The 14256-nt window shown below is 44.3% G+C and overlaps 1 protein-coding gene across 3 annotated transcripts in view; it reads left to right on the top strand.

The window, feature by feature from the left end:
• Positions 1–14256, top strand: part of AKAIN1 (A-kinase anchor inhibitor 1) — an 81265-nt gene that overhangs the window by 21020 nt on the left and 45989 nt on the right. Inside the window, exon 1 of one of the 3 annotated variants that reach the window (XM_060310626.2) lies at positions 12565–12969. The exons of the other annotated variants lie outside the window; for them this stretch is intronic. Coding sequence (XP_060166609.1) covers positions 12954–12969 — 16 coding nt within the window. The 5' untranslated portion in view covers positions 12565–12953. Of the gene's footprint in view, positions 1–12564; positions 12970–14256 lie in introns of those variants that run through there. 3 annotated transcript variants of the gene reach the window in all.

The raw sequence follows: 14256 nt of genomic DNA, 5'->3' as shown, positions 1-14256 counted from the left end.
TATAAAGTTCTATTGACACAGCCACACCCATTTATGGACACACTGACTGCTTTCCTATTGTGAAAATGGAGGTGAGTGGTTGTGAAAGAGAAGCCTAGAAAGGCGGTGAATGTAAATAAGCAGATGGATGTGAAAACAGGAGACCAGTTACGATGCTACGGCAGTAGTCCACGTGAGAGAGAATGAGGGTTTGATTAGGGCAGGGGTGATAGGAATGGAAGGTACCTGGTAAATCTAAGAAATATTTAGAAAGTAAAGTCAGGCAAGTTAAGGATCACTCACCGACTTCTAGAGTAGATGGAAGATGCTGCCTCCGGTTGAGAGAGTGAGAGCACAGGAGAGTACTCGTATGGGAGGGAGGGGATGCCTAAAGTTCTGAATGGACTGTGAGTCTAAGGCCTCAGCCCACCTGCCACCTCATTCAAGAAAGGTCTGAGCTTTGGGATTGGGGTATGGAGGGCTGCTGCAGTTCGGCAATTAAAAACAAAAAAAAGTATCCACTGGTTTGTTTTTTAAGCTGTACCCAAATATCCCTGAATCCTATGGAGCTCTGTCTCATCCTCATCTGTGTAGTCTGTCCCCACGTAGACCCCAGGTGCCATCGGGAACCTCTACACTGTCATCAACAAACTACATCCTTGGACTGAAAAATCCCCCCATCCAAGAAGTAGAAACGGATTTTGGCCCACATTCCAGTGTACTGGCCTTTGGGAGGGTCCACTGGTCATTGTCCTCCTAGTGCCACAGGGACGGCGAGGCCCAGGCCATTACCTTCTGTGTTTGTGAAAAGAGAAAACGCTATGCTGTGCAGTCAGTCACACTTAGCTTTTTTTATCCTTCTTACTTGAGTTTAAATTCTAGCTCTACCATTTACTGGCTGTGTGACCTTTGCAAAACCACTTAACCTCTCTGTGCCTCATTTGCTGCGCCTTTAGAACGAGAGCAATAACGGCATCTATCTCAGGATTAAATGAGACAAATTCAGGCAAAGAATTTAGCATAAAGCTTGGTATAGTCATTCAACATGTGTTTCTCAAATGGCTGCTGTAGAGCTAAAACCATGCTAGGCACTGTGACCATTGTGATAATTAAACAGGCACAGGCTCTGCCCTTATGGTGATACCAGTGTAGCACTAACCAGGTAATGAAATAACTATGAAATACTAAATTGAGGAAAGGGAGATAAGGGAAATGAATCTAGGATCCTGATATAGAACAAATGGTGTGTACATTTGTGCGTGTGTGTGTGTGTGTGTGTGTAGTAGCTGGCGGTTAGACATGCTAAGATTAGACAGGAAAAATCTCTTTGAGTAATATTTAAACTCAGACTTGGATGAGAAAGAGACAGCTGTGTGGGATGAAAGGAAGAGCATCTCAGGCAGCCAGAACCGCTGTGTGAGTGTCCTAAACAAGCACTCAAAGAAACATTAGTGAGGCTGGTAGAGAGTCACAGCCCACACTCTCAGGTGGGGAGCAAAAGATTTTTTATAACTAAGAGCCAGCTTCCCTGGTGGCACAGTGGTTGAGAGTCCGCCTGCCGATGCAGAGGACACGGGTTCGTGCCCCGGTCCGGGAAGATCCCACATGCCGCAGAGCGGCTGGGCCCGTGAGCCATGGCCGCTGAGCCTGCGCATCCGGAGCCTGTGCTCCGCAACGGGAGAGGCCACGACAGGGAGAGGCCACGACAGGGAGAGGCCCGCGTACCGCAAAAAATATAAATAAATATATAACTAAGAGCCAATCTTTTTATCACTTTGTCTGATGGCAGAAAACTTAATCCAGTTACTTCTAGGCAGACTCGGTCAAAATGATTGATTACTCAGTCATTTCAGAAACCTCTGAGTAAAGTTCTGGCTTTTAAATAGCTAATATAGGATTTCTCCTTTGGACCTTTCCCGAGGCTGTGTCTAGACTCAGGGCCGGGCGTGGGGTATCCAGTTTGCAGGCATCAGCCGTGCCTTGGCAGTTGCTGAGACGCAGCTTCGTCAGTCCTCTGCTTGTGGGACTTGATCCCTGATCCATCATCGTAGGTGCCCACGTGTCTCCGTGGCCTCTGGTCCCTCTGGAGCCTTCCTTATTCTGACCTCCAGACCCATCCTGAGGTGGGTTCTGAGGCCTGTCCCTATATGTCTAAGCACTTCTACACATGTGAGCGTTCTCTAGCGCTGGGAAGGGCATAGGAGGTGGCCCTCCAGCTCATCTGCCCAGACAGCTCACTTCGCTGTTGGTATTTTATCCCTCTAGCCTCAGCCTGGAAATTTTCAAGAAGCTAGAGGTCTTTCTGAGCTACAGACCCATAAAAGTCAGATGAAGGTCTTGGGATTTCTCCAAATTCATCTGGGCTCTCAGTCATTTCCCCTTTGAGGCCCCACCTCTCCATGGACTGACCAGGCTTGGGAGGCAGGCTGAGACACAGTCCCCTTTTTGGAGGCCCTGCTAAATCTAGTTTCTTATCTGTCCTTGTGAAAAAACCCAAAAAAACCAAACAAAACCACTTGCCTCCAAGCCCAAAAGGAGTTTTCAAACAAAATAAAACAAATGCAAGATATTTCCTTTGGGGTTTGAATGAGTTTTCAAACAGAATAAAACAAATGTAGAACTGGCTATGCTTTTCCCCCTTTTCGCGCCAGCTCTTTTATGTTACAAATTTAACCTTGAGGCTGGTGCTCAGAAGAGCTTTCCGCTCTGCTCTGCCAATTGATTGAAAGCCTTTAGCCTTTCAAGACTTTAGCCTCTGCTTTGCATTTCAAGCACTTATTTTAAAATTCAAATGCCAGGAATTTGATTGCTTATTTTCTGAACTCAGGTCCGTCTCTCTCTAAAGCTGTAAGATCCAGCCTAATGTCTACTGTTGTTATGTAAAGCGGTGTAAAAATCAATTACTGTGAAAATGATCAATGTCAATTTCCAAATGTTATCATGCCACTTAAGCATTATTAGCTTATTCAAGGACCTTTTAACTCTTTTTTCCGTAGATTTATCTGGCAACTTCTCAGTACTAAGCATGCACTCCCCTGCCCACTGCCACTGACAGAAGCCAAGCTGTGTGGTTCATTATCTTCTCCTCCTTGCCCACCCACCTTCCAGGATGACCTCCACAGCCCCTCACTTCAGTCTCAGGGTTCTTTCACTCCCTCCCCGGGATTGTTCTGCAGTCACTGACGGGTGCTCTCAAGACCTTGCTGTCCTCCAGGACTCCACCTTAAACCCAGAAATCCTGCGTTCAGTCCTGGCAGCTTTCTTACTTTGCTCTTGTGGAGCTAGCATTTCAACCTCACAACTTCTAATCCAGAGCCACCTCTTATTTTCCTCCTCCTTACAGAGTTCCCCGTGGCTTACTTAATTTCTTTCCCTTGATTTCTTTACCACTTGGATCCCATTGGTTACGTGCATTCTCAACTGTTAAAGGAAAAATCCAACAATCATATATTTTGAAAAGATCATGAGTCGGGCAGCATCCAGGTTCAGAAGTGCTAAGAGAAAGGAGCTCTGAAGAGCTGCTCTAGGTGAGAGATTTTTATAGAGCAAAGCGATCGGGGCAAGGAAGTTATACTGGGCATTTGCTGATTGATCAACGCAGGGTTACCCCCTTCATGGAGCAAAGGAATGTCTTGGAGCTCGTCTGGATACTTGTGTTGAGCAGGGAAGTGCTGATTGGTGGACCTAGGCCTTCCTTTTATGGGAGATCCCAGCTTAGAAACTAGCTAAGTTTTGGTTTGTTGACTGGGGCTTAGCATGAGTGACCCCTTCTTGGGCCTACTTTAGATATTTTAACATACCTGTACCTGACTGCATGTGACCATAGCACCTGACACGTCTCTAGATAAGTGTTTGCAGACTTCAGCTGGGTCTTAGTGTTATTCTCTCCCTCTTCCTCTCCCCTGCTTCTTTTTCTTATCTCTTTTTTTCTACTGGACTCTAAGCTACTGGGTCTTATGCCTCTGAATCTTTAGTGTCTAATACTCTTCTTAGTACTGATCAATAAATATTTGGTGAATGAATGAAGAAAAGAGTAATGCTTATTCTTCAAATAAATTCTAACATTTTATATCTACTTATTCTTCAGTCATTCATAGTGGCTAAATACAATGATTCAAAAGTGTTGAATAGAAAACGTGAAATTATTTTAGATTTAAAGCATTAAAGAATGAGGAAAAATTGAGTTAAAGTACTTTATAGTTAAATCTGGCTCTTGAAATATTCCATTTTTAGGATATTCTCACCCATATTTCTATTTACTAGAAACATTAAATTATTACAAACTCACTTTTAGATCAACTTATAGTAGTGCAATTTACGTGAAAATGCACCCATTATAAGTATATATAGTTCAATGAGTTTTGACACATGTAGATACCCACGTAACCACCACGAACAGTAAAGATATAGAACATTTCCATCATCCCCAAAAGTTCCTTTGTGTCCCTTTTCAGTCAGTCCGGATCCACCTCACTGTGTCCCCAAGCCCCAGACAATCACTGATCTGCTTTCTGTCACCATAGCTTCTTCAGCTTTTTCTGGAATTTCATGTAAATGGAATCGTACAGTATGTACTCTGTTGCGTCTGGTTTCTTTTGCTCCGTACATTGTTGAAATTTATCCGTGTTGTGGCCTCTGCCACAATTTGTGTAGCCATACAATGTTGATCAACTTTGAGGTTGTTTTAGTTTCTGGCTGTAATGCATAAAGCTGTTGTCAATGTTCTGCATAAGTCTGTGTATGGATACAGTTTCATTTCTCTTGGGTAACCACCTAGGAGTAGAATGCATGGGTCTTAGGCTAAGTATGAAGTTAATGTTACAAGAAACTGTCAAGCTGTTCTCCAGGGTGGTTGTTGACATTTTACATTCCCACCAGAGTTCTAGTTGCTCCCTATATTATCACACTATATCTCATCAACACTTGGCATTGTCAGTCCTTTTACTTTTCCCCATTCTACTGGGTATGTAATGATGTCTCACTGTGGTTTAAATGTACATTTCTCTGATAACTAATGATGCTGACAAGTCTTCATGTGCTTATAGGCAATTAGTAATATATTCTTCTGGTGAAGTGTTAGTTTAAACATTTTGGCAAGTTTTATCTGGGTGGTTGTCTTATTGAGTTGCAAGAGTTATCGATATATATGTCAGATATATATATTGTGAATATTTTCTTCTAGTCTGTACTTTGCATTTTTATTTCCCTAGCAGTGTTTTTCAGATAGCAGAAAATTTTAATTTCAGTGAAGTCCCATTTATCAATTATTTTGTTTTATGATTCATGCTTTCTGTGTTTCATCTAAGAAATCTTTGCCTACTCCGTGGTTGCAAAGAATCTCTCTTATGTTACAAGCTGATTTTTAAAATAGGTTAAAAACTAACCAGTGAGTCAGCATTGTTATGATCTTAGCTACTGTGGTCTAAAGAAATAATTCTTCTCTGATACCGAAATCCCTGTGTAGTATACTGTGACTCTCCTAATTCTGAATTAAGCCTTTGAATAGAGATGAAGAGCTTTGAACAGTTGTTTAAAAAATTAATAAGTATTTCCAAAGGTAATGATTACATTTATTCCCAAACATAGAGACCAAGTGAGCAGGATATGAGAAGAGCACCCAGTTTCTCAATTCGGACTGTATTGAGGCTCTCTTCACACACACACACACACACACACACACACACACACACACACACACAAAACAAGCTTGTCATTCCCTTTTTCTTTCTCCTTTTGTTTAAAAAAAAAATCTGTTTTGAGTCTCTGAATATGCCAACTTTTTCTGTCTTTTGTATCTTTTTCCCTTTATATTTGCTCTTCCCAGAAGGGCTCCATTTATTTCTTGCCTCTTTTCTTTCCCTTCCCATATTCCCTTCTTATCTCTTTTTACTTCTCTCTTCACCTCTTCTATTTCTAGTTTTTTTTTCTCACTGATTATTCCCTTCTGAAATTGACTTAGCGTGGAACCTATGTATAAATAGACAGAACTATGCATTCAGAATTTGAGTAGAGTTTTATAGTGTCTATTCACAATTTTGAAGATGAGTTGAATGCTTTATGCTTCTCTTTAAAAACTGACCAAGTTGGTTTTAATTTGAATATTGTTCTCAACTGATTCTCTCTCCTGTCATCAGGTAGAATCAAGTTTTATTTGGTAATTTGGGAGAACTTTTTGCACAGAGATGAACCACGGATACAAAGCTCTTTGGTAGGGAAATAAAATCTTCAATGTTAGATTTTTTTTTCAGGAAAATATTTATTTTGCATAAACATTGTACAAAATTTTAACTGTTTTAATGTACTTTGGGAGGTTTTGCTGATGTTTTCTTTCAGAAAATATGGCTATTTCATAGTCCCTTTTAAAGAATCTCGCAGGACTTATAAACTGCTTCATAAAATGCAAACCTACAGAGACACTGTCCTGTATTCTTTAAGCCTGCAAAATTCTTTAACATTTCCCATTTCTTTTCTTAATGTGGTACAGTGATTATTTTTATTCTCCCTTTCTCTATTCCATATTCTGTCTTCATTTTTTTCCCCAATTTATGTCATTTGCTCTCTCTGTATATTTTTACTGCACTCTCTTTAAGGGTTTACAGTTTGGATAGCACAATGATTGCTCTTTCAGTGTCTTCTTCCCCCTTCAGGTTTTCTATTTTCCCACCCCTCTATACCACATTCTCTTATTCCTTTAAAAATTTCTGCTTAATTCACATCTATGCTTCTCCTTAGATCCAATTCAGCGACTTCTGGCAGCTCTTAGGAGAAGAAAAGAGTTCTTGTCCAGTACTTCATTTCTGTAATCATTTGAAACCTACAAACTAAGACATTCGGGAACAATTATGGTTTAATGCTTCATAATGAAAATGCTTCTTTTCAGTCCATTTCAACTGTCCTCAGAGGTGCTAAAACTTATTTAACATTTTAGTTCATTGAGTAATGCATTTAAAATGAATATAGATGGAAAGAATCAGGGTATGGCTAGAGCCAAGGTGAACTGCAAATCATGGAAACAGTGGGCATATTTCAGAATGGGTTTTCAAAGTTTTATATCTGTGAAAGCTCTAAAGACAGAGTGGAATAAATAAATGTTAGAGGGGATCGATAGAGACTTGGGGAAGTCTGAGAGTTACCGCCCTAATCTGCCTATGGTGATTTCTTTGGCATCTCCAATTTAATGTTCGTACGTCACATGAATCACTACTTCATAGTATATCCATGTTCATTTTTTAAAAAATAAATTTATTTATTTATTTTTGGCTGCGTTGGGTCTTCATTGCTGCACATGGGCTTTCTTTAGTTGTGTCGAGTGGGGGCTACTCTTCGTTGCATTGCGCAGGCTTCTCATTGCAGTGGCTTCTCTTGTTGCGGAGCACGGGCTCTAGGCACGCGGGCTTCAGTAGTTGTGACACACGGGCTCTAGAGCGCAGGCTCTGTAGTTGTGGTACACAGGCTAAGTTGCTCTGCGGCATGTGGGATCTTCCCGGACCAGGGCTCGAACCCGTGTCCCCTGCATTGGTAGGTGGATTCTTAACCACTGAGCCACCAGAGAAGCCCCTCCATGTTCATTTTTGTATAAAATAGTCTCCCAAGTCTCCAAGTAAAATAGTTCTATTAGATGACTTTTTTCTTTTTCCTGTGCCTTTCAGTCCATCCAGCACCTTGTTCAAGTGTCTGTAGGGGTAGGAGTGCCCAGTGTGACAGGCTCAGCACCAGAGCAAGAAAGTTGGGCATCTCGTCCAACTTGTTTACCCTCTTGCTTCCCGTCACCGTTACCATCATTAACTGGGAATGAGGGTGCTGGAGGAGATAGATGGTGGTGGTGATTGGGGGCAGCCTCTCTGGTAGATGACTGTCTCGAAATGCAATGGATTGTTTGAGTAGAGAGTGACTCACCCTGAGTGGAGGTGTTTAAAAAGAGACAGGGGACTTCCCTGGTGGTCCAGTGGTTAGGGCTCCACGCTTCCACTGCCAGGGGCACGGGTTTGGTCCCTGGTTCAGGAACTAAGATCCCACATGCTGTGTGGCACAGCGAAAACAAAATGGTGGGAATGTAAACTGATACAGCAACAACAAAAAACCAGAGTGAGGTTGTGGGCTAAGACTGGATAAATGACCTATCAAAGAATCTGGCTGTTGTGGTAGAATAGAAGGGAATTTTTATTTTCCTAGAAAGCATTCTATTATTAAATGGATCATTTACATTAAGATACAAAAAAAATCTAGTAACATTTTTAGGGTATTGAAAGTAAACCATCAAAACAATTCCACTAAGTAGTAGAAATTAGAGATAGTATTGTTGAATATAAAATTTACTAATGAAATAACTGTAAATTAAAAATTTATTAAAGTGCCTTGGTTTTATTGGGAATAAAATTAATTGTTCTTACTAAAATATAAACAAGCAAAAACTAGAATGGGAGGGAATTCCCTGGCTGTCCAGTGGTTAAGACTCAACACTCTCACTGCCGAGGGCCCGGGTTCGATCCCTGGTCAGGCAACTAAGATCCTACAAGCCATGTGACCGAAAAAACAAAACAAAACACCGAAATGGGAGTATATTGTCCTCTGGCTAGGTAGCGGTGGTGTGTCGGGTAGAGAAAATGAAGAGATGATGGGAGGAAGAAAGACAGAGAAGAGCTGAGGATGGGGCTGAGAACTGTCCTTAACCTGTTGCATTGGTTTTTACTGGGTCGTGTTATTTCCTGTTGCCTGATAGCAGGCTAATCAAACGAGCTCTGGGACCTTCTTCAGGCATTCTTTCTTTCTACTACCATCTTGGCCTCTGTGTAGCTTGGAAATCAGTGGGAATCCATCCGGGTTCCTTCCATATTTAACATTTGGGGGCTTCCCTGGTGGCGCAGTGGTTGAGAATCCGCCTGCCAATGTAGGGGACATGGTTTTGAGCCCTGGTCCTGGAAGATTCCACATGCCGCAGAGCAGCTAAGCCCGTGTGCCACAACTACTGAGCCTGTAGTCTAGAGCCTGTGTGCCACAACTACTGAGCCTGCACTCTAGAGCCCGTGAGCCACAACTACTGAGCCTGAGTGCCACAACTACTGAAGCCCGCACACCTAGAGCCTGTGCTCCGCAACAAGAGAAGCTGCTGCGATGAGACGCCTGCGCACCGCAACGAAGAGTAGCCCCCTCTCACCACAACTAGAGAAAAGCCCGCATGCGGCAACAAAGACCCAACGTAGCCAAAAATAAATAAATAAATTTATGACACTTGGAAAGATGAACTCTGACGTTGGAGGAGATAGAAGTAATTTCTTTCTTTTTAAATGCTGACACATCAACACCCTGCTACTCAAAATATATGGACCAGCAGCACCTACAGTGTGGACATCACAAGGGAGCTTGTGAGAAATGCAGAATGTCAGGCCCCAGCCCCACCTGCTGAATCGTGATCTGCATTTTAACAAGATCTCCATGGGATTCATGTGCACAGTCAGGCTGGAGAAGTACTGATCTAACATATTTAGTTGGCATTCCTGTAGGGTGTCCTCTACTCCCACGGTGTCAATAATTTCCTGGAATGTGTTTAATTGGGGCTGTGCTCTTTTAATTAATCTATTAATCCATTATCACATTTAATCCTCACAACAAACCTTCAAGATACCTTAATCCTTCTGTTGCAGATAATGCAGTTAAGTAACTTACCTAAGGTCACAGAGCTGGTAAACACTGGAAATGTTCTACTGGGATCTGACTGATTCCCAAGCCTTTTTTCCTTTTCCTACACTATATTGCTTTTTCTTGAACTTAATAATGAGTAATTGTTTATGCATTGGGAGAATAAACTCATTAAAAAATTAAGGTTGTAAAAGAGAGCCCCCTTTTGAGTGTATTTAGAGAAAGAGGTCTTTCAGTCATTTAAAGATTATTTCAACCCTCGGAATGGGAGAAAATATTTGCAAAGGAATCAATGGACAAAGGATTAATCTCCAAAATATATAAACTGCTCTGCTGCTCAATATTAAAAAAACAAACAACCCAGTCAAAAAATGGGCAGCAGACCTAAATAGACATTTCTCCAAAGAAGACATACCGATGGCCAAGAAGCACATGAAAAGCTGCTCAACATCACTAATTATTAGAGAAATACAAATCAAAACTGCAATGAGGTTTCACCTCACACCAGTTAGAATGGGCATCATCAGAAAATCTACAAACAACAAATGCTGGAGAGGGTGCGGAGAAAAGGGGACCCTCTTGCACTGTTGGTGGGAATGTAAATTGCTACAGCCACTATGGAGAACAGTATGGAGGTTCCTTAAAAAAGTAAAAATAGAATTACCATACGACCCAGCAATCCCACTACTGGGCATATACCCAGAGAAAACCATAATTCAAAAAGACACATGCACCCCAGTGTTCGTTGCAGCACTATTTACAATAGCCAGGTCATGGAAGCAACCTGAATGCCCATCGACAGATGAATGGATAAAGAAGATGTGGTACAGGGGCTTCCCTGGTGGCGCAGTGGTTGGGAGTCCACCTGCCGATGCAGGGGACATGGGTTCGTGCCCCGGTCTGGGAGGATCCCACATGCCACGGAGCGGCTGGGCCCGTGAGCCATGGCCGCTGAGCCTGCGCGTCTGGAGCCTGTGCTCCGCAATGGGAGAGGCCACAACAGTGAGAGGCCCACATATCGCAAAAAAAAAAAAAAAAGATGTGGTACATATATGCAATGGAATATTACTGAGCCATAAAAAGGAACGAAATTGGGTCATTTGTAGAGACGTGGATGGACCTAGAGACTGTTATGCAGAGTGAAGTAAGTCAGAAAGAGAAAAACAAATATCATATATTAACGCATATATGTGGAATCTAGAAAAATGGTACAGATGAACCGGATTGCAAGGCAGAAATAGAGACAGATGGAGAGAACAAACGTATGGACACCAAGGGGGGAAGTGGTGGTGGTGGTGGTATGAATTGGGAGATTGGGATTGACATGTATACACTAACATGTATAAAATAGATAACTAATAAGAACCTGCTGTATAAAAAATAACTAAAATAAAATTCAAATAAATAAATAAATAGTAAATAAATAAATAAAAGAGGAACTATAAAGTCACAGGTAAGGGGGCCAGGAATATCCTCTGACTCCTGATTCTGCAGGGAAAACTTATGAAACCTCGAAATACTATTCACGCTGCCTCAATTGCCTTATTTATAAATTGGGAAATTTATATCTTTTGGGAAAAAAAGAAAAATTTTTTCAAATAGTGCATCGCACCTCTGTTGGTGATAAAGCAAAGAAGACAGAGTGAAGCATCATTGGTCCCTGGCTTTTGGAGTAACTTAGGGAAGTGGGAAGAGTGCATCCTGGCATGCACACACTTCATCCTGCCCATCAGCTGACTTGTATCTTGTTGCTGCTGAGGTAGGCCCCATCTGTTCAAGCCCATGTTGAGCCAGGTGCTAAGAGCAGTACTGATTGTTTTATGCTTAGGCTGCCCATATGCCTCCATGCAAACTGTAGTTCAAGAGCTGTAGAACGATTTGCATTTGCAGTGTATCAGATGCCTTTGAACAAAACTAGTGCCAATAAGGCTATTTGAAAAATGCTTAATATTTGCCAAAAGAGTGTAGAACGTGTGGCCACCAACCAGATTATTAAGAAATCTTGCATTTTCAGAAAAGCTCCATTTTCCAGGGAGAGGTGCAAGTGAAGAAACCCTGTAAAACACTGGAGATGACCCTGATCACCCTTCTTTCTTGGAAAACTCCATTCAGCTGCAAAAATAGAGGCTAAAACCCAAAGCCACTGACAATTTGATTTGAGGCTAGAGTATTCTTAAGTCACCCTAGCTCAGGGGTTGTAACGCTGATGGATTTGTTTCTATCTGGGCAATATCTAGTGTGGGCTGTCCACACTGCATGAGCATTTCTTGGGAGAACGAGATAATGCTTTAAAATGAGCAGCGTATTTGAAGCATGAAGTGAGCCTGGGGGCACGTCCCAGCATCTTTATAGAGTAGAACAGGGTGTACACCGGGGCATGGTTTTCAGTGGGGTGAAGGCAGGGGAAGGATTGATATTTCTGGATGGGTCTCAGGGCTGTTCTCACACTTGAAGGGAACTCTGTTGGCGCTACCTTTCACAGGGTATGTGTTTGTTGGTGGAGGAGACCCGCCCCACCAAGGTCTTTCCTCTGCGCTGGCCAGCCCTGCTGTCCCTAATGTGATGACCTTGGGAGCCTCCAAGCTTGGGAGCTTTCAGAGTCGCCTGGGAGCGGGGCCTGATAGCGGCGCCTTCCTCACGCGCTCCATCGTCAGCCTGTCCTTCCCTCCAGCTTCCTTTCTGACGTTAGTAGAAGGTTGGGACTTGGGGCGAGAGAGCGGCCCTGGACTTCAAGGACCGATGAACTTGGAGGCCCCACCCCTCGGTTCAGAGCTAGCCCAACTCGGAGAACTCAAGAGTCAGCCTCTAGAGTAAAGCTCTTTGAGTTAATATATGTTTAAAAAAAAAAAAAAGGGCAAACGCATCCTAAATGTCAGTCCGATATCCACGGGGGCGTGAGACAGCAGGTAATTAGAAGCAATTAGCTGTCCCCCTGCCGGGAAGCCGGGCAATTACCTTTTCTCTCTTCCTCTTCCGTCTGTCCTTCTCTGTGGAAGCGGTAGAAAGGCTTTGCTCCCCAAGCAGCAGTGTACGCTGAGCTGGCGCGGGAATGAGGAACGGACTGAGCAGGCATCAGCTCTGCTCCTCCCGCCGCCGCGGTGGCCGCCGGCAGAGCAGTGCATTGTGGAGGCTGAGCGCGCCGCTGCGGCGGGACCTGCGGCCCCGCGATCGCGCGCCGTGGAGCTGTCCGACGTGCTGACCGTCCCGACCCGCGGCCGGCGCGTGCCCCGCGCGCCCACCTGCACCGGACCCCAAGACCTGGTCTGCCGCTCACCCTCCGTCTGTCCGTCCGTCTGCCTGTCTCTCCTTACCTTGGGGCGCAGCGGCTGGAGGAAATCATGGTGTTCGCTCCAGGTACACCAGCACCTTGCTTTTTCACCAGGTGTCCGGAAGGGGAGCAGGGAAGAGACGGGAGAGGATAGAGAGAAAAGACTTTTCTCTTCGGCCCACCCGTGCGTTTTGGAGTTATTACTGCCTGTGAGCGGGGGACGGGAGGGAGAGTGCCCCTCTCCCCAGTCCCGCCCCATCTGTCCTGTAAGAAGCTCAGCCTTCGTCCTGCCCCGCCGCTGCTAATGCCGCCTGCTGCGCCGTATCCCGTCGGACTCAGGCACCTTGCAAACTGGGACCTTCACAGCAGCACAGGCGCCTACTTGAGCAGGAGGGTGGAGAGGTGGGGCAAAGAGTAGTGGGTTTCGGGCTACTTCGGTGGGAACCTTCTTCAGTGCCACTTCCCCCTCCGTAGAAGTGATCGAGTGACCCCGTTCCTCCCGACCTCCTGGGGAGAGAAGTGTGTGAAGCCCAGGGAGTGGGACGAAGGGCGGAAGAGCAGTACTCCTTAAGGAATTAGATCTGAAACTCCAGCGGCCGGAGGCTGCAGTACAGAGGCTGCTCCTGCGGCGCCGCTGGCTGTTGCAGTGTCTTTTTGGAGCTGGCGGTGAAGGACTCAGTCCCTTTGCTGCTCTCTGTGGCTACAAGTTGGCGAAGAGTCATTTGCCTGCGGTTGACCGGCGGACTGGCGTACGCGTGTGTGTATTTGAGTGAGCCTCCCCAGCCCCCCAGCAAGGACATGGGCGTGTGTTTCGGGTGAGGTCAGGAGAGTTAGGGAGTGGCGGGGAAAGCGTGGTCATTATTAACGTAGAAAGCTCTCTCTAGGGAAGAGCTTCAGTCTTTTTTCCCCCTCTCTTAAATGACAGGCTCTGCTATCGTTGAAGACCGTTGTGGGGGAAAAAAGAAAAAGTAAGGAAAAGAGTAGAGGGGCCTGGAAGTCTTTAATTTTGTTATGGTTCTTTAACTTAAAAGGTTGATTTGCATTTGCTGTGGCCACTGACCTCAGATGGCTAGGGAGGAGAGGTATAATGCATTTTTAAAAGGTAAGAATTGAGCCTGGCCTTCAAAAAATTCACATAGCAAAACTGGAGAAAAGGAAGCCCCCCCACCCCCAAATCAGCAGGCTAGCTGAGGAGGCAGGAATGAGTTTCTGTCGTTCTGACACTCACCACAGGCAGTGACTCAGAGAAATGCCTTAGAGGAAAGCCCAGGAGCCCTTCTGCCCACCCCAAATAACTCAAGGGGAGACGGTGTTCTGTACAGCGAAGGACACTCAAGCAACCCAGAATCTGTGACGTTGGGAAATAGCAGCTC

This window comes from Globicephala melas, chromosome 13 (genome assembly GCF_963455315.2).
Source record: "Globicephala melas chromosome 13, mGloMel1.2, whole genome shotgun sequence".
Classification (NCBI taxonomy): domain Eukaryota; kingdom Metazoa; phylum Chordata; class Mammalia; order Artiodactyla; family Delphinidae; genus Globicephala; species Globicephala melas.
Note: the sequence above shows the minus strand (reverse complement) of the source record. Positions and strands in the feature narration are given on the sequence as shown.